Source organism: Protopterus annectens, chromosome 8.part0 (assembly GCF_019279795.1).
Source record: "Protopterus annectens isolate FY-2018-M chromosome 8.part0, PAN1.0, whole genome shotgun sequence".
Lineage (NCBI taxonomy): Eukaryota > Metazoa > Chordata > Ceratodontiformes > Protopteridae > Protopterus > Protopterus annectens.
Genome location: NC_056741.1, coordinates 1,347,898,217 through 1,347,923,013, shown reverse-complemented (window position 1 = coordinate 1,347,923,013; position 24,797 = coordinate 1,347,898,217). Strand labels below are relative to the sequence as shown.

The following is a 24,797-nucleotide window of genomic DNA, read 5'->3' as shown; positions in this document are numbered from 1 at the left end:
GTTTCAATGAATGTGTGTTTCACGGGCAGAGAAGTTTTAATGATACGTCTACTTTCATTGTGAGACTGCATTGCTTTGTTTAGCAGGTGTCTATTAGTGTTTGTGCTGTAAAATGTAAAATAAAACTTTTAAATGAAATCCAAATCATCGTAGAAGTAAAGCAGTATGCGCATTACAGTGTTTATGGTGAATGAGGCAAAATAGCCAAGTAATGGGACATTGGAATGACTGCAGGGGGGAGGCCCCATTCAACCATGATTTTGTGAGGGGGGAAGGGCGGCAAACTTCCCTACGCCATTGATCAGTAGGCCATGAAGATTGAGTTTTGAAGGTCCTAGCAAACTATATTATTCTTTTGCGAGGATTAAAATATTGACTACCATTAAATGCCCTACTTTTACCATAAAACCTACATACTGCAAGTCAACGAAAACAAAAATCCTAAGGTTCACCATCTTCTCCCTTCCCAGTGAGCATCATTGCTACACATTTAAAAGAAAATGGCTACCATTTACTACAGGGTCTGGAGCCATATTTTGGTTGCCTGTTCTTCAGCTTGCATTTGAAAGTGGATATCCCACAATTCCATTGGAGTGGGAGGAGTTACATAATTATGTATGCAAATTGTATGTTAATCAGCATACAGATTTGTACCCATTTTTCATGGGTCTTGGTCCAGATTTTTGATGTTTCCAGGTTGAGAAGTATGGTAGTAATGCAGTTGCCTATGTATATCCAAAGAATGAAGGATCCTTTCCCCTTTGTTCTTGGGCTTGGGTAAAAAGGTAGGCAAATGTATGGATTGATTCAATGAGGTCTCTGTTACCACCTTTAGCATAAAGGAAAGGTGAGTCCTGAGCGAGACTGTCTGGGTGCAAGATGATGAAGGGTTCCCCAAGCATTATGGCCTAAGGCTCAGAAACTCTTCTGGCTGAGTTGATAGCTAGTAAGAGGGCAATTTTCCAGGCCAACATTTTAACTCGGTGGAAGCAGTTGGTTTGAAGGCTGGAAGGATCAGTTGCTCCAACACAAAATGTGGGTCCTAGGGTGGAAATGGAGGCTTTCTGGAGGCCTAATGTGAACAATCCCCTCTAGGAAACTTTCATGAGGGGGTGTGAAAAGAGAAGAGGCTGAGAGGGCAGGTATGATGAAATAGCCGAAGCATGGATTTTTATGGAGGAGTAAGAGTCCTTTGTCAAAAAGGCTGGCCAAATAAAATAGGATGAAAGGAATCTTGTCTAGATGAGGGTTTGGTACTTTTTGTCTACATAAAGTGGTGAATCTTTTCCATTTAATGGAGTATGATCTCCTTGTGCTAGGTCTCCTGGCCTCTTTTAGAATATCCAAGACCTGCCCATCATGGAGAGATTCCTTCCATGAAATTAGGGTATCATCCATGTTGACAATTTGAGTGTCACCAGGTTGGGGTGTGCAATTTTGCCCCTGTCCTGTCTTAAAAGGTCCATGCTCTGTGGCAGCTGCCATGGTTCCGTGCTGCTAAGGCTGATTACCATAGGGTACCAGTGCTGCCTGGACCAATCAGGAGCTATTAGTTTTACCTTGGCCCCTTCTCTTCTCTTACCTCTAGCAATACCTTGGGCAGCAGTGGTATTGGGAGAGAAAACAGAGGAAAAGGCTTGTCCAAGTGAAGAAAGCATCTGTCCTCCAGGCTACCTTCATTGTGTCCCTGGAGCAAAACTTTTTCAGGTGAGCATTTTCTTTGGTGGCAAACAGATCCCTCAGTGGTGCACCCCATTTTCTGGCTATGCTGAGAAATACTTCCTGATGCAGATGCCACTTGTGGGAGTCTGACAAGCTTCTGCTGAGGTGATCTGCTAGCTGGATGTGTACACCTGCCATGTATTGTGCCAAGAGCTGCAACCCTAGGGAGTGAGCTGTTTCCCAAACATCCACTTCTAGGCAGCAAAGCTGATAAGAATGGCCCACCCCGGTTGTTTATGTACCACATAACAGTGGTGTTTGTCTCCCTTCACTACTAGTACTCTTGGCTTCCATTCTATTTGGAAGGCCATGAGGACTTTTTGGTCTGGCATAAGCTCTTTTAGTTTTATTTGTTTGTATCTGAACTTGGAGTACCATTTTCCTTGAGTCTGGAGGCAGCTAAAGTGGGCTTTCCAAGGTATTTCTGATGCATCCATTGTCAGAGTATGCTCTTGTGGGATGAATCTGAAAGGGAAACATGGATTGAGGGAGGATGCCTGGGCCCACCAAGTGAATTCCTTCCTGAGACAAGGGTTTGGCTTTATCTTGGCTGTGAATGCTAGGACCACACATTCACGAGGTACCACTGAAGTTTCCTGATGTGTAGTCTGGCCAGGGCAATCATGAGGATGCAAAAGGCCATGTAACCCATGGCCTTGAGATGCTCCTTGGATGAGGTAATTCTTGACCATTACTTGTTTGAAGTACAGGATCAGGAAAGCAACCATGTCCAGAGGTAAGGTCGTCTTCTGAAGGGTTGAATCCAGTAGGGCTCCTAGGAAAACAATCCTGGTAGTGGGGTTTTGTCTGAGATTTCTGTACACTAATGGTGAATTCCAAAGAGGTTTAAGGGTTATTAATAAAAAGCATGTCTGATTTGAGTTTTTCTGGTTTGGTTGGCTGGATGAGGCAATCATCCATACAGGGGTAAATTTGGATTCCCTCTGTCCTGCAGAAGGTTATCAAGGGACTAGGCATTTCATGAAAACCCTGGGAGCAGTAAACAAGCCAAAGGTCAAAGCACAGAACTGATAGTGACTGGTACCTGCTCTGAAGAGCAAGAAGCTTCTATGGGAATACAGAAGTAAAAAACAATTGAAGATCAAAGGCAAGAAAAAAACTGCTACTAAACCAGCACAACTCCTGATGCCAAACGGCAGGACTAAACGCCTCCCAAACACATGTATGCTTGTTCGGAAGTCAAAGGCAAAAGCAACAAGCTGCTACTAAGCCAACACAGTTCCTAATTCCAAGCAGCAGAACTAACCTCCTCCAATAAGCACAGTCAGAGAGGTGAAACTCATCAAAGATAAACACAGCCAGATAGCCAAGCTCACTGAAGCAGGTCTATTTAAATTCCAGAGAGATAAGCAAATAAGACGCCAACATACGAACAACTTCAACTTTATTAAGCACAACGATACTGCTTTTCGTCGACATCCTGCACCAACTTCTTCCAGAAGAACTTCCGTTTATTGGCGTCTTGTTTGCTTATCCCTTTGGAATTTAAATAGACTTGCTTCACTTCCAGAACAAGCATACGTGTGTTTGGGAGGCGTTTAGTCCTGCTGTTTGGCATCAGGAGCTGTGCTGGTTTAGTAGTGGGAATGCAGAGGTAGGCATCTTTTAAATCTGGGGTAACCATGACAGCAATGGCTGAGATCGTGGGTAGAAGCTTTTGAAGGGTTAGCATCTTGAATTTTGGTACCTGAAGGAACTGGGTGAGCCTTGACAGGTCTAGTATTGGCTGCCATGCATCTTCTTTTCTGGGTACCAAGAAGAGTCTGGAATGAAATCCTCTTCCTTGTAAGTGCTTTCGGACTGGTACACAGAGCTCTGGGTGCAAAGTAACTACCTGGGCCAATGCCTAGTTTTTTTTTTTTTTTTTTGTGGAATGGCTGGCAACTCGGCACCGTAAAAATCCATTGCCAATCATTAGCAGACAGGAGTTCTGCTGTGGCGACCCCTAACCGGGAAAAGCTGAAATTCTTTTTTATACAATGTTTTGTTGAGACAAGTCAGTTACTGCTACTTAGCCCAAGTAAAGCCCATCCCTCACAGGGTCAGAATTTTCACTCCTGAATGCTGAACTACAGTAGTTACTTTGAAAAGAACAATTAACTCTGCTTCAGTTTCAAGCCTGTCATTCAAATATTCCTTAAACTGCTGTAACAGAGACGGCCATAAATAAAAATCAAATGAAGCAAAGTAATTAAAAATGTGGATTGATGCTGACAATGAAAAGTAGATAACCACAGGACTGTTGTACATTGATGAGACTGAAAACTACAGTGAATGATCCCCTCATTATGGGGATTTCTTTCTCTCTGAAATGACATCAGGACGGCAAAGGCATCGAGTAAAATAAACATATATGAGCCATGCCAGCCCCCTTTAATGTAACTTTTGGGTATAACAAATTGTAAAATAATATTAATCAATTATTTTGATACACAAACATTATTAATAAAGAAAAATTCAGACTTGCTAAAAAAAAAAAATTTGTTTGTTTTTTTTTTACCAGAAGCAGACAAGATAGCCATCAGTGACAGTTCAGGCATAGCTTAGAGGACCCATTAATTTTCCTTGAAAGTGCAGGGCATCTGAACACCATAGTTGAGAAACCATAAAAGCACTTCATCAGATTTTAAGCCCAGGCAGCTTGCAGATCTGGACAGACCACACCACATTACAGTGATGTGGTACGTTACGAAGCAAGGGATAGTGTATCCTACCCTTTCTGCAGCCTCACTAGAAAGATTTGGATGATGGCTCAAGAACTAGGGCTTAATGTCATGAGATTTTATATTCTGAGTTAGAACAATATCCTGACAAGTTCTCTAAGAAGGGATCTTGCAGACCTTAATGAATGCTGAAGAGAGGTGTTCCTAGACCTTACTCTGCAGTGCCTGGGTTCCATTCAGTAGATCTGTTCGCCTCTCACCAGAACAGACAACTACAGACGTTCTGTTCCGTAACTAAGACAGGGACTTGGAAAATAGGTGCTTTCACTTTCACTGCTTCTGTATACATTTCTGTCCTTGCCGCTGATCTCCAGGCTACTGATAAGTCAGGACAGACAGCATGATCCTATTGGTCCCCTTTTGGCCAAGGAAACACTGGTGCTCTTGTCTCTCGACCCTCAGTGAGGGGAGATTCCGCACCTTACCACAGGAAGTCAATCTTCTGGGTCAAGCCAAGGGATCTATATTTCATCCTCACCGAGCCACACACACTGACAGTCTTGGAGGATTGGGTTTTGACCTCAAGGAATCCCTTCTATCTCATGGAAGTGCTTTCAAGTCTAAAAGAGGCAGGGAAACCCAGTACCAAAAAATCATACCTGACAAAATGAAAGAGACTTTTCATGTGGTGTCACAGCAAGAACACAAATCCTCAGACGCAACTCAGTCTTGGGTTACTTTCAGACAGCTTGCCTACACAGTACTCCACCTGTCTTCTCACACCCCCCCACATGACGTTTTTCCTACACTCAGACGGAAACCTTCCCAGCGGTAGAGTGGCATTCGAAAGACATGCGTAGAATGGGCGTGCCTTCGTTGAAGGTTGGGCGTCGAGCTGGCACCTCTGCACCGTAAAAATCTATTACCAATCATTAGCAGACCGGAGGTTCGCTGTGGCAACCCCTAACCGGGAAAAAGCCGAAATAAGTTGTTTTTGGGTGTGGTCCTTCATTAATGCAGCCTCACTAAACTTTGCACTAATTTCACATGGTTCTAATGCAGGCTGAGAACATAGACAATTTATTTAATTGCATTTAACTGCTGGAGACTGCTTTCCAATCTATCTGCAAATATACAGTGCTGAGTATATTGTTTTGGTTTTAGAGTTTGTACTGTTAGTTGTTGCTTAGATCTCTGTTGAAACTGCCCCCCCCCCCCTACTTTCTGCCGTGTCTTCAGTTGGTATAACTGTTTTTTACAGCTTGTGTGTTATCTAACTCAAGGATCACTTGCATAAAATTAGACCTATTAGTAACAGCCTGCATTTAATTGCTGGAACCTGTGTTCTGAGAGAATGCTTTCCAATCTACCTGCAAATATACAGAGCGGAGTATGTATTTTTTTGTTTTATAGTTTGTTAATTGTTGCTTAGATTTCTGGTGGAACTGTTGTCTCCCTGTTCTGAGAGACTGCTTTCCGATCTATCCGCAAATATACAGAGCTGAGTATATTTTTTTTGGTTTTAGAGTTTGTAGTTAGTTGTTGCTTAGATCTCTGTTGAAACTGCCCCCCCCATTTTCTGAAGTGTCTTCAGTTGGTATAACTGATCTGGGACACTCCCCCAGGCCCATCTCTTTACCACATTCTACCTAATAAACTCTTTCTGCACTTCCTTTTAGTCCTTTTTAATTTAATTGCATGTTTTTAAACTGTGTTTGGTCTAATATTGCTACATACTCAAGTGTGCTAGCTTGCACTGCATGTGAATTGTTTTTACTACTGTTTTTGCTACTTTTCTGTAAAAAAATAAAAAAAAAAAAATAAAAAAAAACTTTAAGCCTGTTTCATACCTTTCCTGTAACTAGTGTTCCAGATACAGATTTGCTGTATCCAGGACTGTATGAAAGCTTCTGAGCCCCCCAAGCCTTTCTGTGTTGGAGGGAAGCCTTCTAGCTTATCAGTGGGAGTGGTAAGCACTAGGTAATCTGTCTACCACATAAGGAGTGGTTCTGGCCCAGAAATGGTAGTTACTGGCTGTTTGGGCAATCTCTTCCATCTCTCTCAACTTTCTGATTTGAAAGCCTGCATTTGCACTTGTTTCTGTCCTGTAAATCGTCTAGTGCAGATACAGATTCTTAGTTTTAGCACTTAAATTTGCTTATTTGTGCTTAGCACTTGTTCAGAACTTGTAAGCGCTAAATAAGCTACTAATTACTATAGCATTCAACCTTCCTCATTACTTAGAGGAAAACAGTTTTTGTACTTACTTTTCTCACTTGCTTAGAGAAAAACAGCTCTTGTACTCACTTTCCACACTTGTCTTGAGGAAAATAGTTTTTTATTCAGGCATGTCCAAGGGTCAGCTCCCAGTGTTCTCTCCTGTCTATCTGATGAATCTGGGCATCTTGAGGCAATGTAGAAATTGCCTCATGTACACAGACAACCCTCTCCTCCTACCACCCAACACTACAACCTGTGAGAGATGCACTTATCTATCCAAACTGGAGGTAAAGATCTCTCCAACCAAGACTGAACTTGACAGTCATGAGGAGAAGGTAAACATTTGCACCACACCACACTAATCACATAGTCTCACTAAATCTACACCACCAAAATCTACACATAGTAACACAAAAACATTTGCGGAGGCTCTCAATAATAATCTGTCTAAGCAACAGAGACCTCCAAAGCAGAAACGCAAGCAACCTCCACCCCCCAACACAACCCAAATGACACATAGCCCACAGACTCAGTGTGCTACTCAACCACAGCCAATAAGGCAAAACAACGCACCCAACACACTAGTCATAGGTGACTCTATAGTCATGCACACTGATGTCCCACTCACCAGTCTAAACAAGGAGAAGGTTACTGTCAGCTGCCTGTCGGGTGCCAGGATCCGCGACATAACCCACGCACTCAGATCACTCCACAACAAGTACAAATATGACTCTATCATTGTCCATTTCGTGTGAATGATCTGAGACGTACCTACCTGGACTACATGAAAAGAGACATGGAAGAGTTCTCTGATCTTGTAGCCCAGGCAGGTATGACCCTAGCCCTGAGGAGCATTCTGCCATCGCCCAGAATGATATTGCAGTACAAGGACAAAAATGATTGACTTCAACAATTGGCTAAGCTTCTGCTGTCATTCTAAGGGGATCCAGTATCTGTCTGCTTGGGATGACATGGTCGACAGACCACGATGCTTTGCCACAGATGGCCTGCACCTGTCACCCCTGGGATTCCGGATACTGGCTAAGGCTCTTGCTACCCCTATAGTGCCTTTTTTTAGGCAAGGTTCAAATAACAAATTCACCACCATAACAGGAACAGGCAAGCAAAAACTGAGGGTAATGCTACTCAATGCTAGAAGTCTAAATCTCAAAATGCACTCACTCGAGGCACTCCTTAAAATGGAGAACATCAATATCTGTGCAGTGACTGAGACCTGGTTCAAGGCTCCAGAGAGCACCCCTGCACTACCAGGCTATAACTCATAACACACTTTTCGGCCATGTAACCTGGACCAAAACACCAAAGGCGGAGGTGTGTCCATATTCATTAAGGATACCCACACCTCCAGGCTAGCTGCTCAGCATAATGCAGCCTAGGTTATCCAAGTGCAACTAACTCTGGGCAAAACTGCAATCCAAACTGTAGCTCGCTACAGATCCCCCACCATGCCCCAGGATTCCCACTCCTCTTTTCTTGATGTACTGGAAAATATTAGGGTTCAATCAAACACCCTAATAATGGGCGACTTCAACTACCCCACCATTAACTGGGAAAACTACTCATGTACCAACTCCTTAGCTCAACGCTTTCTGGAATTCATAAACTCCAATGCCCTGGATCAACTTATCCACACCCCCATCAGGGGCAACAATATCCTAGACCTAGTCATTACCAACATGAGCGACCAGTGTTGCACTCCTGAAGTCAACTCCTCGTTGGTCCGATTCGACCATAAGCTAATCACCCTTGATATCCACATCCCACCCCCACCCCCTATTAAGGAAACCACGGTTAAAAAATTTCTCCAAAGCCAACTTCATGCTTCTTAAGACAGAAGTGGTGAACTTCATGACACTCATGCAGATGGACAATACAGTTACAACTGCTGAATCCTACACAAATGCACTCTATAAGCACTTACACAAGTGCATGGATCGTGCTATCCCAAACAGAACCAAGATGCTATCCTTCAAAAAAAAGGAAGCCAATCTGGTGGTCCCCTGCCATAAACAAACTGTTCAACAGAAGGAAGAAACTGCTGCAAAAGAGAGTAAAATCCCATGAGTGGAGGAGCTCCCTGGTCAGCCTCAGTAAGAAGCTGAGATCCCTTTTAAGATCCTCCAAAGCTAGCTACGAAAACAAAATTGCCACTAAGTCTAAGGATAACCACAAAGCATTCTATAGCTATGTCTACAATCTCGATGGCAACACCCAGATCTGCTCTGAGTTTCAGCAAAATAGCATGAAAATTACAGAACCAACTGATATTGCCAACATCCTGCCAGATAGGTTCAGTGCTAACTTTACCCCCCCCCCTAAAGGGCCCACATCTATACAGGAAAAATGCAGAGTCCCTGTAATCACAACTACGCAGGTAAAAGCTGCACTCTCTAAAGCCAAAAACACAGCATCCATGGGACTGGACAACATCCCAGGCTGCGTTTTACATGAACTTCAGAACGAACTGGCTCCCCACTTAAGCACCATGTTCAATAATAGCCTCGCATCAGGCTTTGTGCCCACTGAATGGCGCACAGCAACAGTTATCCCACTCTACAAAGGAGGAGCCAGCACTGATCCTGGGAACTATTGACCTATTAGCCTGACGAGCCTGGTCTGCAAGGCCATGGAACGTATCATCATGGAACTCATAAACAAAGACATTGGTAACCTCCAAACTCTGGATCCCACCCAGTTCAGGTTTGTGAAAGGCAGATCATGCCTCCTGAACCTGACTGACTTCTTTGAAGCAGTCTCCAAAGCCGTAGATGAGGGTAAGGTGGTTCACACAGCCTATCTTGACCTCGCCAAGGCTTTCAAAACCATCCCCCTTCTGGAATTATAGCTAAACTCACTAAAAAAGGTATAAATCCCTACATCATAAGATGGGTTGCCAACTGGCTCACTGACAGAACCCACACTGTACAAGTTGCAGACTCCAAATCTGACCTCAAAGCAGTGACAAGTGGAGTACCACAGGATTCCGTCCTGGGACCTCTCCTGTTTGGTATCTACTTCTCTGAAGTACAGGCTAACACAGAAGGCCTCTGGCTAACGAAGTTCACAGACGACTGAAAACTAGGAGCCATAGTCAAGTCCCCAAATGATGTGGACATCCTACAGAAGGGCCTCGCTGAGATAGATGCCTGGTGTCAGAGCCATGGCCTCAAGCTCAATGCCAAAAAGTGCAGTGTCATCCCCTTTGGTAAAAACTCTGTACCCATGAACTACCACATAGGCAGCAATCTACTTAACACTGAATGTGTGATAAGAGACCTTGGTACCCAGGTGGACAGTAGTCTTTCCTTTGATAGTCACATTGCCACAGTAGTCAGGAAGTCCTTCTATGTGGCTCACCTCATCATAAAAGGGTTCTCATCCAGGAGAAATGAAGTGATTGTTCCCCTCTACTCGACACTCAGACCCATTATAGAGTACAATGCCCCTTTTGGAATGTACCTCACAAGACATCTGCAGCAGCTGGAAAGGCCACAGAAGTACTTCACAAAGAGGATTACTGGCCTCAAACAAATGCCCTACACTGACCACCTCAAAAAAACTCCAGCTTTACTCCATAGCATATAGCCTACTCCGAGGCGATCTCTGCGTAACATATAAAGCTATGTCAAACCCAGAGCTGTTGGACATGCTACACCTAAAGAAATCCCAATCCCTCCGAGCTACACGCTCTAGGGACCTAAACCTTGTCACCACAATAAACAGGACATGCTGGAGGGATAGATTCCTGTCCCAGAGGCTTCCCATACTCTGGAACAGGCTACCCATCTATGTCAAGCAAAGTTCTTCATTAGCACTCTTCAAGAAAAATCTTGATGAGTGGACGGGAAATAGGAAATACACCCCAGTGATCAATTCTGTGTCTCTGCTCGACAGTGGCACAGGAAAATAACTTTCTTGGGTGGCGTAAGTCAGGAAACCTTGTTGGCTAGGCTTACGTAGGCCCTTGGGCCGATAGCCTAGTACCTACCTATGAACAATAAGCATTTCCTGTGACTATTAGTGTGTTAATTTGTTTTATAAGCGAGTCATAACAGCTAAATACAGTGACAATTAACAGCACAAAAAACTAAAGAATGGACATAACCTAACAGAAGGAGAACGTGCATAAAAAGCAGTAAAAATTTCAAAACGTAAAAAAGAACATAACACAGTAGCAAATAAGGTCACCTCTACTCACAATATCTGCAGAAAAAGAATCCAATTTGGATTTATTTTCTAAACATGTTTGTAAAACACAGCTGAAGGTTCATTACAAGACAACCAAACACATTTAGTTGTGGGAAGAAATGAGAAAATAGGACAGAAAATGCAGAACTTCATGGGAAGGGGAAATGGAAAGGTAGTGTGGTTGTATTTTATCTACTGGGCTGATCATGCGCAGTGATCAAAATCCAGTGTTAGCAAACACTGGATTTTTATATGCAGATATAATGTTATGACAAAACAGCACAACACTTTTTGGTTTGCAAAATGGGGATAAGGTCAGAATCCAATTCCTGAAAGATCATACTCGAGTCATTTGGAAACTAATGCTGTTGGTCATGCAAAAGCACCAAAGATCTTATCTTCAGGGACAAGATTCACACTGGAAAGAGGAAACAGAAGGCATCTCATCAAAATGCCCAGTTCAAAAAGAAAAGAGCTGAGCTCAAAGCAGAATCATTCTACTGAATTAAGGATAGTACCTTCTCAGAGTAATAAAGGACTAGAAATTGCTGATAAGAGCATGACTAGTGACGACACTTGTGATCAGTTTTACAGAAATGTCAGATGAGGTCAGCTAATGCTCATGTCAATCGTCTGGAAATCAGAACAGAAGTATGATGTCCAGTATGAAAGAATAATGTGTAACCTACGTGTAAAATTACAGTTTTTTAGAAAGATACAGAAACTGAATAATGCACATAACAGCTGATTTTGTCAAAAATGTATTTATATTACTATAAAATCAAAGTCATGGTAATACACAGTTAAAAGTAGATTTTTTTTTTGTAATTGATGTAGAGCAGCGTTCGATCACCATTGGGGAGCTGGAGCAAAAACAATGGAGACTCAACATCAAGCCTGTGCTGTCTTCTCTACTCTGCCACTTCCGATACAAGTTTTATAAGCAACTTGCATCTTAAGCTTGTATTGTTCTGTGTCTACAAGTAGGCCTCACTGTGTCATTTTAGATCAGCTCTAGTATGACCTTCTCCATAATCTCATGTAGAGCAAAGTGAGGTAAAGTGTTCTAAAATTGCCGGGATGCTGTGACATGCCAACATCATCCTCTGTGAAGCAGTACCACTATCGACATGTTATTTAATTAGGGATGTGGCAGCAGTTATATATGGGATACTTCCCCTCATGTCTATATCATTCAGAACTGCTTTTACTTATTGTAAAGTATACAAAAACGTTTTCTGCTAAGTCCAGTTGTTATATCCTGTGGCAGGGTGATCCCTTTTTACTCATGACATGCTATGTTCGTAACGTTTCCCTTTCACTCCCCTAAGGGCTGGTCCAGTGGATACAGCAGTTAGCACTGCTGCCTCTCAATACTCGGTACCAGCACGATGTACATTTTTGTGAAAACTTGCACATCTTCCCTGTCTCTGCACAACATTTTCTGAGTGCTCTGGTTTCTGGTCACATACTAAATATGCACCATATATGAATTTCTGATCTTCGAAACTGCCCCTAGGTATGCATGAGTCCCATGCTGGGCTGCTGCCCCATTCAAGATAAGCGCACAGCCCCGCACACACTGATTACTTGGATAAGCTCAGGCTCCCAATACAACCCTTAAATGGATTAATGGGGTTATAAAAAAAAATGAATGTTCTAACATAATTAAAGCACACATTTTATTATACTTATTTAACTCTTGAGATCAAAGTGGGTTTGAAGTTAGAAATGGAAGACATGAAAGTAATTTTGAAAGCTCCTTTTTTGATGATGATTTGCATCATGATTTAATTAAACCATGGCAGCCAACAGAAAGATCCTCATTACATCAGTATGACAAAAAATGCCACTCCTAATGCAGATTAATATTTGGACATATTTAATGGCGGCTACCTAACCTAGTCAGTGGTTAGGCAGTTAAAACAAAATCCACCATAAGGTATTCAATTGCTTTTATGTCCTGAAGTTCAGACAAGAAATCCTCATACTTTGTAGGGGGCAGATTATATGGCAGGTTCCTATAACATATTCTTACATTTACTATTGCGTGAGCAATTTGGATTCTTGGCTTGTTTTGTTGGCTTCTGTCTTTTAAACAAGTTGTGATATGCATGCTGGGGATTTAAACTTTTTTCAGTAATTATACAGATAGCAAAATACTCCAATCAGAGAAAAAATTTTAAATAGCCCACTTTAATTCCCAAGACTCTGCAAAATCACTCCCACTTATGATTTCATCTTCTGCATTTTTCCAATATATATTTTTTTTAATTTGCAAAGGTTGAAAATGTTAAAATATGTTTCCAACATAGGAAAGATGAAAGACAAGAAAAAAACAGGCTCACTACCACTCTTTTTTGGAGCTAATCTTCTGCTCCAGATGCCAACTATCATTCTCTGTGCAAGGGAAGCATAGAACACAACCAGCAGATAAAGATGGTGCTAAATTCAAAAGCATGTCCTTACTCTGGCAGCTAAACAAAAAGACAGCTGTGTGCAAGGTACTTGCCATTAAATGTAACTCTCTTGAGAGGACAACCTGACAATAAATCGTAGCATTTATGTACATGTCTTGTGCATCCTCATCAGCTGTGCTCATATCCCTATGAAAGTCATGGCTGGCCTTGTGCCTGCATTCCAGCTGTTGTGTACAGCACTTTGTTTTTGTTCTTTAAGCCCTTTTAGACTTCCTAAGCATGACTGTGGTAAGCCACTGTCCTTTGCATAAGAACACTGATACTGTGATAAAACAAAAAGTAACAGTACAAGAACCCCTTGAAACAGTTACCAAAAACTACATACAATTCTGTTAGGGGATGAAAGTAAGTAAACTTTAATTCTGAACTTGTGGTAAAGTAAACACAACGATAACTTCTTTAAGGAGTGTTACTGCTGGCAAACTACAGCATTTTGGTAGATTTTTTCATGATGTATTCGGATACATATAGGAGGGAGACAGTCACGTGAACACCTATAGCACAGCTGTATCAAAACCTGCTGTACCTCTACACTGTGCTTTCATTTTGCAATGCTTTATGAAAGTTTTGACAGTAGTTAATATCCAATTGTAAAATATATTTTGCAGAAACATTTATTAATTTGTACTTGGTTACTGAGAAGTTCCATCTGGGTCAAGCAAGACCCCTTTTCAGTGGAGGTCCTAGGAGGAAAACTCCAAAAACATATCTAGTGAGAGAAAAACATACAGAGATTACAGCACAGCCTTTATGAGTATCTAAAATATTTGAAATACAGTGCTTACAGATTCAAGATGGACTAGATGTCTAGGTGAATAAGACAAGTAGCAGTCATCAAAGAAAGAAAAGAAAAAGGGGGACTGCAGCAGAGGAAGCAATTAGGGTACTTAGCGGTAGGAAAGTGGAAACAGGAGTACAATGAGAAAAAGAGAAAGTTAAATGCTGACAAAGATCCATACTAAAATGTGTAAAAATCTAGAGGATTCTATCTAAACGTTGATGGGGGAATTCATTACAATAATATACTTTTGAAATATGCTAATATAGCCAATGCCCTAGTAGAGCCTTCTTATTCTGCTTTACAGCGTTTTAGAGAATGGGCCAACTGTAGATCACATCCTGATTGGAGAATGAGTTTTCTCCAGCAGTGTATTAATATACAAGTAATGCCCTGAAAAACAAGTCTGCAGCTTCACAGCAGCATATTAAGCTTCTGTGGAGATTGGACAGAAAAAAAATCTAACGGGACGTTTAGTGAGTGTAAACTGTAAAAGAAAATGAAATGAAAAAGTGTGTGTGTGTTTACGTCTGTGTGTAAGTGTATGCATGCATGGAGTGAAAGCGAGACGAATTGAGATATTATTTTACACTCACTAAGCAATGCTTCTACAGTTTAATTTTTTTTTTACACTCGCTAAACAGAAAAGTGTGTGTGGGAGTATGTGTATGAGTATGCTTATGTTTCTGTCTGTATGCGTGAATGAATGTGTGACATGAAAGCAGCAGAGCTGTGTGTATATGTATGTGAAAGCAGACTAGACTGTGTATGAGAGAGAGAGAGCAGTGAGATTGAGAAAGCCTTTAACATTCGCAAAGCAGCGCTTTTGCTGTTTAGCGAGTGCAAAGTCAAAATGAAGAGAAACTTTAAATAACAAAGTGTGTGTGCGTGTGTGTATGTGCCTGTGAGAGTGTATGCGTGTACAAAAGCAGAAGAGACTGTGTGTGAGACAGAGGGAGAGAGTGAAGAGAGAGAGAGCAATTCCTGGCAGCAATAAAGAAGTCTGCATAGCTCTCAACCTCTTACCTCAACATATCTGGATAAGCATAAAATAAAGGTGGGACAAAGGCTCAAAATAACAATATATTTTTACATGATCCGGTTTATAAAATCACATTACTTCAACATTAGGATTTATGTCAGCTTGCATTTTCTGAAGCAGAGGTGTGTGCATGTGTGCCTGCGTGAGACAGGTCGACCACTGGCAATAGTAGTAAAAAGGTCTACATACCTCTCGACCTTTCAGCTAAAGAAATGTGGATAAATAAAATAAAGGGAGAACAAAGTCTCAAAAAAAGTACAGATTTTAATTACTGTTCTTATAAAAGTTGTTTAAATAACAGGATTTATGTTAGAATGAATTTTCAAAATGAAAAGAAAGTCTGAAACTCAAATTTATATCATCATTTAGAGACATCAATCTCCAATAAATAGCAACAAACTAAACATTTTAGGAGAAAGGAACCAAACAACATAAATACCTGGACATTTTAAAGTGTTATATTTTGCATGTAAAATGCTTCCTCCAACATCATTAACATACTACAAGTTTGAAACATTAGGCGGAGGAACTATTTTACATCAAGCATATATATATATATATATATATATATATATATATATGGCATTTCATTGTATGCTTTTTGCTGGAACAAAGGGTGGTTAGGTCAGTTTCTTAAAAAAAAAATTGAACTCCTCAAGGATAGAAAGAAGTCTCCTTAGTGGTCTTGGGTGAAGGAAAAAATGCTTTACAGAGATGTTAACATACAGCTGTGCTGTAATCTGCAGAAAATTTGACAGACAAATATACTGCGGAGACATAATTTTTTTGCAGAACAATAAGCCAACTCTGAATTGAAGAAATACTTTAAATAATCAAACTACTATTGTGTGGGCCAATGCAAATGATTCAGGTCTTGTGATAAAGACCAGAAAAAAGAAGTTGTGTACTCACCATAAAGTCCCATCTGTACTGTCCATTTTCATTCATCCTCAACATGTAGGTCTCTGATACAACTTGGCCACTTACCAAAGCTTAGGCTCTGAAGCTCGAGCTCTGCCCCTATATATATCATGGAAGGATATTCAGGAGAATTGCAGAACCAAAGGCAGCTCTACTTCTGGAAGTAATATCTACCTTGTAGTGTGACACAAAGGTATTTGAGTTTGACCCCAAAGCTGCTGATGAAATATCAATTAAGACTCTAGACCAAAAAGCTTGAGAAGTTGACATGGATCCAGTAGAATGAGCTTTGACTTTTGTGGGCAAAGATATACTCTTAGATGCTTAAGCAAAGCAGATGCAATCTCTCAGCCATTTGGCTAACGTGGTCTTAGAAACTGGGTTTCCCTTTCTGATATTGGCAAAGGATATGAACAATTGATCAGACTTCCTGAATGATTTTGTCCTGTCCAGGTAGAAACACAGTTGTCTGTGAACATCTAATACATGAAGGATAAATTCTCCATGGTTTTGGAAATTGGGAAAGAAGACTGGCAGGTTGATGGACTGGTTAACACTGTTTTCTTAGAAACTTTGGGTAGAAAGAAAGGGTCGGTATGTAAAGTGACACTGTCTTTATGGAAATTCAAATAAGAAGGTTTGGGGGAAGAGTGCTTGCAATTCAGAAACCCTCTAGCTGAAGTGGTGGTCACCAAAAAGGCAGTTTTCCAAGACATGAATTTCAAATCAACTTTGGCCGAATGTTCAAAGGGTGGATGGACTAGTGCCTGAAGAACCATAGTCAGATCCCAAGGAGGAGGAGTGGGATCCTTAACAAGGGGCAAAGCAGAAAGGTACCTCCAAGAAAAGGTCTGCACAACTTTGAAGAACCAACGATGAAAAATTTTACCTGATGTGATAATCTGAAATGGCGGCCAGCTGCACTTTTACAGTGGAATAAGTTACCCCACTCAAAGATATCAGCAAGGAAGTCTAAAACCGCAGGAATGGGAGCAGTAAAAGGATCTAATGGCTTTTGTTTAGCCGATATGGAGAATGCTTTTTTGCTCTTGTAAACTTTCCTAGTGTATGGTATGTGGGATGAAATCAAAATCTTTTGGATGGTGAAAAAAAGCCTGGAATGTCTGGTAATCATCGGAAATGGAGAAACCATGCAGTTAGTTTCTGGCCTGGGAGATCTGGGTGAGTGTGCCCTGAAGGATGGGACAGCAGATCTGGAACTGGTTCCAATGTCCACAGAGGGCAGATGAGATGAGAACAAAGGAAAGTGAACCATATTTGCCGAGACAAGAAAGGAGCAATGAAGGTTTCCCTGCTCTTCAACCTGTATACTTTCTGAAGAAACCTGGGAATTAGAGTTAGAGGTGGGAATGTGTAAAGTACACTGGAGGGCCAATCACGGACTACAGCATCTCTTGGGGACTGTCCCTGAGAACGGATCAGGACAAAGAACCTACTACATTTGTTGTTGTGAGGGGACACAAAGAGATCACAGCAGGGTTGACCCCATTTGTGAAAGATCATGTTTACTAGTGATTGTTTTAGAGACCACTTGTGAGGCATCAACATGACTCTTGCTCAGCCTGTCCACTAGAATGCGGCACTCCCCCGGATGTGTACTGTAATTAGAAAGCGGTTGGTAGAGATCGCCCATTGCCACACACTCATCACTTCTTAATATGGGGGGGGGGGAGGGGTTAAAACTTGGTTTCTCACTGCTTGCTGATGTACCACAACTGACGTAGTGTTCATTTGCATCGCAATAGTCCCAAGAGGAAGAAAGCTGTGTAGGATTTTCAATGCTAGAAGAGCCGCTCTCATCTCTAGGATGCTAATATGCAAATTAGTCTCCTGTGACCACTACGTGCCTTGGACTGTCCATCCCAGAACCCTCCCCATCTGGGAGTCATCTGTGGTCAACATGGCGTTTGGTTGGGGGGAGAACAAAGGGATGTCCTTGTTTGATGCCTGAAGAATGAAGCCACCATAGAAGTGAGTCTTTGCACACTCTTGAAAGCTTGATCAGATAGTTTAGAGGATTGCTGGTTTAAGGACCACTGGACTGCTAATGTCCACTGCAGAATTTCTGCTGTAGGTAACAGGGTAATCATGGCTGTCATAGACCCCAGTGCTCTGAAAACTAATTTCTCTGGTGGATTCAGTATTGACAAGATCTGATATGTAGTCTTAAAGTGGAGATTCTTTCTGAAGGGAGGAAGGCCTCCCTGTGCGTTGATGGTTATGCCTAAGGTAGGGGGATGGAGCAGCACATAATCCCTGGCTTGGGTGAGTAGATGCCTTCTTGGAGCAGTGAGGAGCCAATCATCCAGGTAAGGAAACATATGGAATCCCTACAGTCTCAAGTGAGCTGCGACTACCACCATGCATTTGGTGAACACATTGGGGGCTGGGGTGAGAGAAAAAGGGAGGGCTTGGAACTGACTGGCTCCCTGTCTGAAGCAGAGATGCCTTCTGGAGCATCTGTTCATTTTGATATGATAGTATGCATCCTTCGGGTCTACTGAACACATCCAGTTGCCCATTTGCAATAGAGGTAGAATGAAATGGACCGTGACCATCATGAATTTTGAGTTTTTACTGACTTATTCAGGGATGTGAGTTCCAACATTTGCCACGGGTCCCCTGTCTTTTTTGGTACTAAAAAGAATCTTGAGTAAATTTCCGATCTGGTCCGCTCTGGGGAGACCTTCTGGATGGCTCTTTTGTCCAGGAGTTTTGCAATTTCCAAAGCTGCTAATTCTCTCTGATTGGGTAGAACATCTGGGAGGGATATGTTTGGTTTGGAATATTTCAAAAAGGGAAAGGAACAGCCTCTGGCTAGGATTCCATGCACCCAATGATCATTTGTGATGGCTTTCAAGGTTTTTGGGTCAAGGATAAAAGCCCGAGACTGCCTTCAGAGAGGGACAGTTGGGGAACCCCTCAGGAGCGCTGAAAGGGTCTGTCTGAGAATGAATCTCAAGACTCTTGACTTTGCGGAACCCCTCTGCCTCTGGGAGAAATTCTCCCTGGGATGCCTGAAAAGGACCTACAGATTTCCTGAAACACAATTTTTTACCACCTTGCTGATTCCTGGAGAAGGATCTTTGTGGAGTGGAAGACCAGATTCTGATGGCAGACCAAGTCTTTCCATCTTACTACGGGAGAGTGCGTCTCTGACAGTGGGCCCAAACAACGATGATCCGTCAAAGGGTGCATTGAAGAATGACGCCTTGAAAAAAGGTTTCACAAAGTCACATAGCCGCATCAAGGCATGATGCCTAATGGCAATGCCTGAACCAGAAAGCCCTGAAGTGCCGTCTGCAGTATGGGGAAATTAACCTTATGGATGCATTGTAGACCGACTGCAGAGTGGCCATTCTGGGGGAAAAGACCTTCTGTTCCTCATTAGACACAGACGCTGGGGCACAGGTATAGAGTTCTTTGATTAAATTCCTCTGTAGCCTAGTACAATGAGAAAGGTACTTTAGCACTCATAAGGTGAAAGTGGTCGAAGTGTAAACTCTCTTGCAAAATCTGTCCATGGTCCTAGACTCCCTGTTAGGGGGATGGACAGTGGAGCTCTCCTGACCTATGGCATCTACCGGGATTCCTTTGGTCCAATGTGGTCGGTCTGTTGGGGCACTAAAAATGTTATCTGCCCATTTATGGACAGGTTCTATAGTATCTGGCTCCTTCCATGCCCTGGTTGATACTAAGTCAACGAGTGCATCAGCAGGGGGAACACCCAAGATGTAAATGGACTGGATCCAAAAGTCTCCAAGAACACCATTTCCTCAGGGATAGGGTTTTGATAGACCAACTACCTTTTTGGCACAATATTTCTAAGATGTTTCCAAAGCAGACATCTTCAGGTGGAGATCTTGGGGACCCTTCCCCTTCCTCTTAATTAGTGTCTTCTGTGATGGATTCTTGGAGAGAATCCAGATGCCTCCTCTTGTACCTCCTCATCCAGGGTACCTCCTCAGGGGGATGGTCTGGGGAAGTACTGGAAGAGATCTGGAGTTCCATGGGTGGAATGGCTTGGAGATTTTGCTGAGTCAGCTGTCCCACAGTTGGCAGGCCTGATGTGTCAGACACAGTTCCCAAGGAGTTAAGGAGTGGATCTGAAGGTATTGGAGCAGAGAATCTTCTTGGCAAGTTGAGAACCCTTTCCACCACTTCAAAGGCAGACAAGCCTGGAGAGAAAGAAGATGCTCTGCCCAGAGCTGAAGCTGCCAGGGCAGAAACACTCGAACCCCACCGGTTGGCTGTTCCAAAGGTGTAGTCAGTACTAAGCTGTCAAACAGTGATGTTCAGAGGGGGTAGTGATGGCTCTGAAAACCTCAAAGTCGAGGCTTCAGCTCCAAGAACCACTCTGCTCTGACATGGGCCCAAGGACACTTTGACTCCTGGAGGCCATTGGACTTGAGGACTCTGAAAGGAAGAGGTCAGATTAGAAAAGGAGCAGCAAGCTTAAAGGGAGAGTGTCGACTCACTGACCCGGTGGGGGAACAGAGCTGGCAAAACCCCATCTGGATCTGTGTCTGAAGAAATTGCCTCAAGCCTATTCACCTCAGATACAGAAAGGCTATGGGAAGACCTGAGGGAAGAAGTGGAAGGAGGGTCTAGAGAACGTTTTGGGGGATTTGCCCCAAAAGGGAGATCCCAAGGCAGTGGGAGTTGGTCCAGAGGTAGGAACAGGACCTCTGGTCTGATATGACGAGTCAGTAGACTTGCTCTGTTCTGAGGATGTCTGGTCCGATGCTCGGGTGGCTTTTGGAGGCTCACTAACTGCAGAAGCAGCCTTGTCTGAGGAACGTTTTGTGTGTTCCTTATGCTTTTTAGTGAAGGTTTGAGCCCCTGAAGTAGAAGCCGTTGCCACCAGAGCAGTAGAACAAAGCCCTTCAAAATCAGCTTATTGCTGCGATTGGCCGAAGCACGAGAGTGGAACCCCTCACAGATGGAACAAGATGACGCCAGATGGGACAGGCAGAGACAACACTTGCACTTCCTGTGGGCATCAGTTAAAGGAATCTTGTGCCCACAGGAAGTGCATTTTTTAAAACCTAGGGGTTTATTCGACATCTTCAAGAACAGAGAAGACAGAGAAAGAGAGAAGAAAGTCCAACCAAGAACAGACCAGCAAATGCACTTTTTTTTTTTTACTATGTAGCAGGGACAGGGGAAAAAGGAAAATGGAAGTTATAAAGAAGAAAAAAGAACTTATCTTCACAAATTCACCAGAAACACTCATGGAGCTCAAGTGATCAGATCACGATGCTTCTTGTAAAGCGGCAAATGAGATCCAAGGTAGTCAAGGGAAATGAGGCATTATGGGTAGGGGAGGAGCTTGAGCTTCAGAGCCTAAACTTTGGTAAACGGCCAAGTTGGATCCAAGGATTGGACCAGAGACCCACATTTGAGGAACGAATGAAAATGACATCATTAGATCAAGCCTTTTCCAATTTTGACTGCAAGACTTTTATATTAGGCCTCTTTCAAGATAGTTAACATTTCAGTAGAAAAAAAAAATTTGCTACTAGGAATCAAAATTCTACCCCATCACCATTGGGCTAACACATTCAGTTCTGACATTAGGATGTACTATCTTCATACCTCTCAACCTCTTAATGCAAGACATCTGAACAAAGCCTGATAAAATGGGGGGGACAAACGCACAAAACAGGGACATATTTTAAATATTGCTCATATAAACTGAGAAAGTTGCTAGAGTAACAGGATTTTATTTTAACGTACATTTTCTGAAGGATTTAAAGTCTGAAACTGAAAGGTATGTCATTTAGTCAGATCATCCCAGTGATTCGCCAGAAAACCACAAATATGAGAAATAGACCAAATTTTTGAGCTAAAAATCTGGACATTCTGCAAACATCTGGACAGCTGAGAGGTATGACTACCCTGGCCTGTTGTGTTAACAATGAACTATGTACAGACTGTTAGTACATATTTTACATGGTTTTTGCAACCTTACTGCCTTCAGTCACTCCAGCTTCATGAGAAGTAGAACACCCCAGCTATGAAGCTTGAAAACACCCAGACAAGAAGGTTATGGACCCTCTTATCCAAGCTGGAACAGTTTTTCAGTTTTTGTTCATGGATATCAGTGTAAGGGCACCACAGATAAAGAGGTAAAGGAGAGCATCTAGTCAATGCTCCAGCTTATACAGTTAAGGGCCCAACATAAACAACTCTACATGATGTCTGAATGCCAAACTCAGTGTTACACAGTCAATGCTAATCCAAACTACAGGCCATGGTAGAAGTGGGATTAGATACATAAGCATGAAATACTGTGGCTGCCTTGGCCAAGAGGAAGCTAAAAGAATGAGACAGAGCTACCCTAACTTAGTATTCAGATACACTTCCTGAAAAACAGAAAACAAGACAGAATGCATATATTAAGGATTGAAGCTTATACAAGACAGGAAGCATTTATCTTCATACTGACTTCATAGGAAATGATACAGCAGAATATCGTGATTTGACAGCTGTGCTGTGAAACAAACTAGCACACTTCTGGGAGGCCCATCATTTGTAGTGTTCTCCAGTTTTCTTTTGTATACCCAAATTAGTTTGTGTTTAAGACATCTATTAATAGATTATATAAATCTGGAATGTGGACTGCTGAAAAGAAGCAAGTTTACACGGGTCCCTATTAAATAAACGAAAAGTCAAAATGTCGAATGGCCAAATATCCGAAAAGGCCATTCCTCGAAATGAGTACTGTGGGGGGCTGCACCCCTTACACTCCGAGATTGCACTACCATGAGGAAATGGCATACTTTCCAGTCTTTGCTGTACCGCAATCTTGCAATAGGGATCTTGAGGAACGTCTTTTTCAGATATTTGGCCGTTCAACATTTTGACTTTTCGTTTATTTTATAGGGACGCGGTTTACACTAATTCCCATCTCAAAAATCTGAAAAATGTCTCTGTAGAGTTGGAAAACTTCAGTTCCTCATTGCATGTTGTTCATTGAAAGCTGCTCATGTTACACTGCTAACTGCTGCCAAGAGAATTGGCTAGAGACATGTTCTAAATAAAAACTAAGGGAATGCAGGCCGAGGGTGCCTCCAAAACTTCAACATACAAGTGAAAAAAGTAAATCCTATTTGTACAAGTTTTCAATTGTCTGTTAAAACAAATACAAGTCTTCAGACATGTTTAGACATAATATTTTTGGGTAAAGCGGCAACAAGTGAAAATCCTCATTTTTCACTGCTAAAAACAAATTAATCTGCCTGGAGATCAGATTTGTTCTCAGTCACCCAGCATAAAAGCATTCATTTTTTTAATTTCAACAAGTACACAACTCTTCCAAAGAGAAAAAGGTCACACAACTCACCTTACTATCATAGTACTTCTCTCGTTTATCAGTAAGTACAGAGCGAATAACATTGCCCGAGTATTCAATCACCATTTCACCTGCGTCAATATTCCTTTTACAGAAAAGGCCTCGTCCATGAATACGTGACCTAGTAAACAAATAAAATATACATATAGTTAAAAAAAAAAAAAATCATAAAAGACTACTCCATACACATTCTGTTAAGCATGTACATTAAACAAAGTACAGTTGTGTAAAATCTTACCGTAACAGTAGATGTCCTTCTCTTCATTGCTGCAGTATTCTTTACAATAGGGACTCCCTGCCTAGGGTGACCAATGTTCAGCTAGTATACCAAAGCCTTTATGTTGCAATGAGTACACCATACATCACACGTATGCTCCCCATGCACAGGGTAGAGCATAAAGGTGGCGTCTGGACCAGTAGGAACGACAGCCAAAGGATAATATCAAGTAACAAGTACATACAGAAGAAAAAAGGATCAGGGGAGGAGGGAGGGAGTGAATACTGCAACAGTGAAGAGGAGGACATCTACTGTTATGGTAAGATTTTACACAACTGTACTATGTCTTTCCACATCACAGTTGCAGTATTCTTTACAATAGAGAAAGTAAAAAAAAGCTCCGGAACAAGACTGGGAGAAGAAAGGGCCAGCACAGCCCTCAAGAAAGCCATGAAGAATGGCCGTGGCAAAAGCAGCTCTGGCCCTAGAAATCACATCCAACTTATAGTGCTTGGTAAAAGTACGCACAGAAGTCTAGTTAGCTGCCTCAAGAATAGAACTGGTACCCAAGCCCTTGAAAAAAGCACCATAAGAAGCTATAGCCCTAGCAGAATGAGCCTTAATAAAAGGAGGAAGGCTATTCCATGAGAGGAAAACCAAAAAGAAATGCCTTTAGATATCCAAGAAGAAATGGTTTGCTTGGAAACAGCCAAACCTAAATACCTAAGATGAAAAGAATTAAAAAGCTGCTCAGATTTACGAACAGCTTCAGTTTTATCCAAACAATATCAGAGATGTCTATTACCCACATTGGGCATAAAAGGAGGATTAGAATGAAGAGACACCCTTATCCTTATGAAAAAAAAAACAAAAAAAGGAGGAACAGCCATAAGGGCTTGCAGCTCAGACACCCGTCTGGCAGAAGTAAGGGCCAAAAGAAGGACAGCACCTGGTTTGTCAGGAAAAGAAGGCTTCTGAGTAGGAGAAGTTTGGGTAGCTTAAGTAGGAGGGAGCCCTTTTACCACTTTTCTTACCTTTGGGGGGGGGGAGGACGAGACAGTCTACACGAACAAAGGCTGGCTTGTTAGGATAATTCGTTTGAAATTTGGGAACAGGTGAAACAAAAATGTTTCAAATCCTGTAAAG

General features: G+C 42.1%; 1 protein-coding gene across 5 annotated transcripts in view; it reads right to left on the bottom strand.

Annotated features, from left to right (window-relative positions):
- The window catches only part of KMT2A (lysine methyltransferase 2A), a 3,231,120-nt gene that overhangs the window by 130,781 nt on the left and 3,075,542 nt on the right, over positions 1-24,797 (bottom strand). For all 5 annotated transcript variants that reach the window (XM_044080894.1, XM_044080898.1, XM_044080897.1 and 2 more), the window contains one exon: positions 23,426-23,555. In XM_044080894.1, coding sequence (XP_043936829.1) covers positions 23,426-23,555 — 130 coding nt within the window. The remainder of the gene's footprint in view (positions 1-23,425; positions 23,556-24,797) is intronic.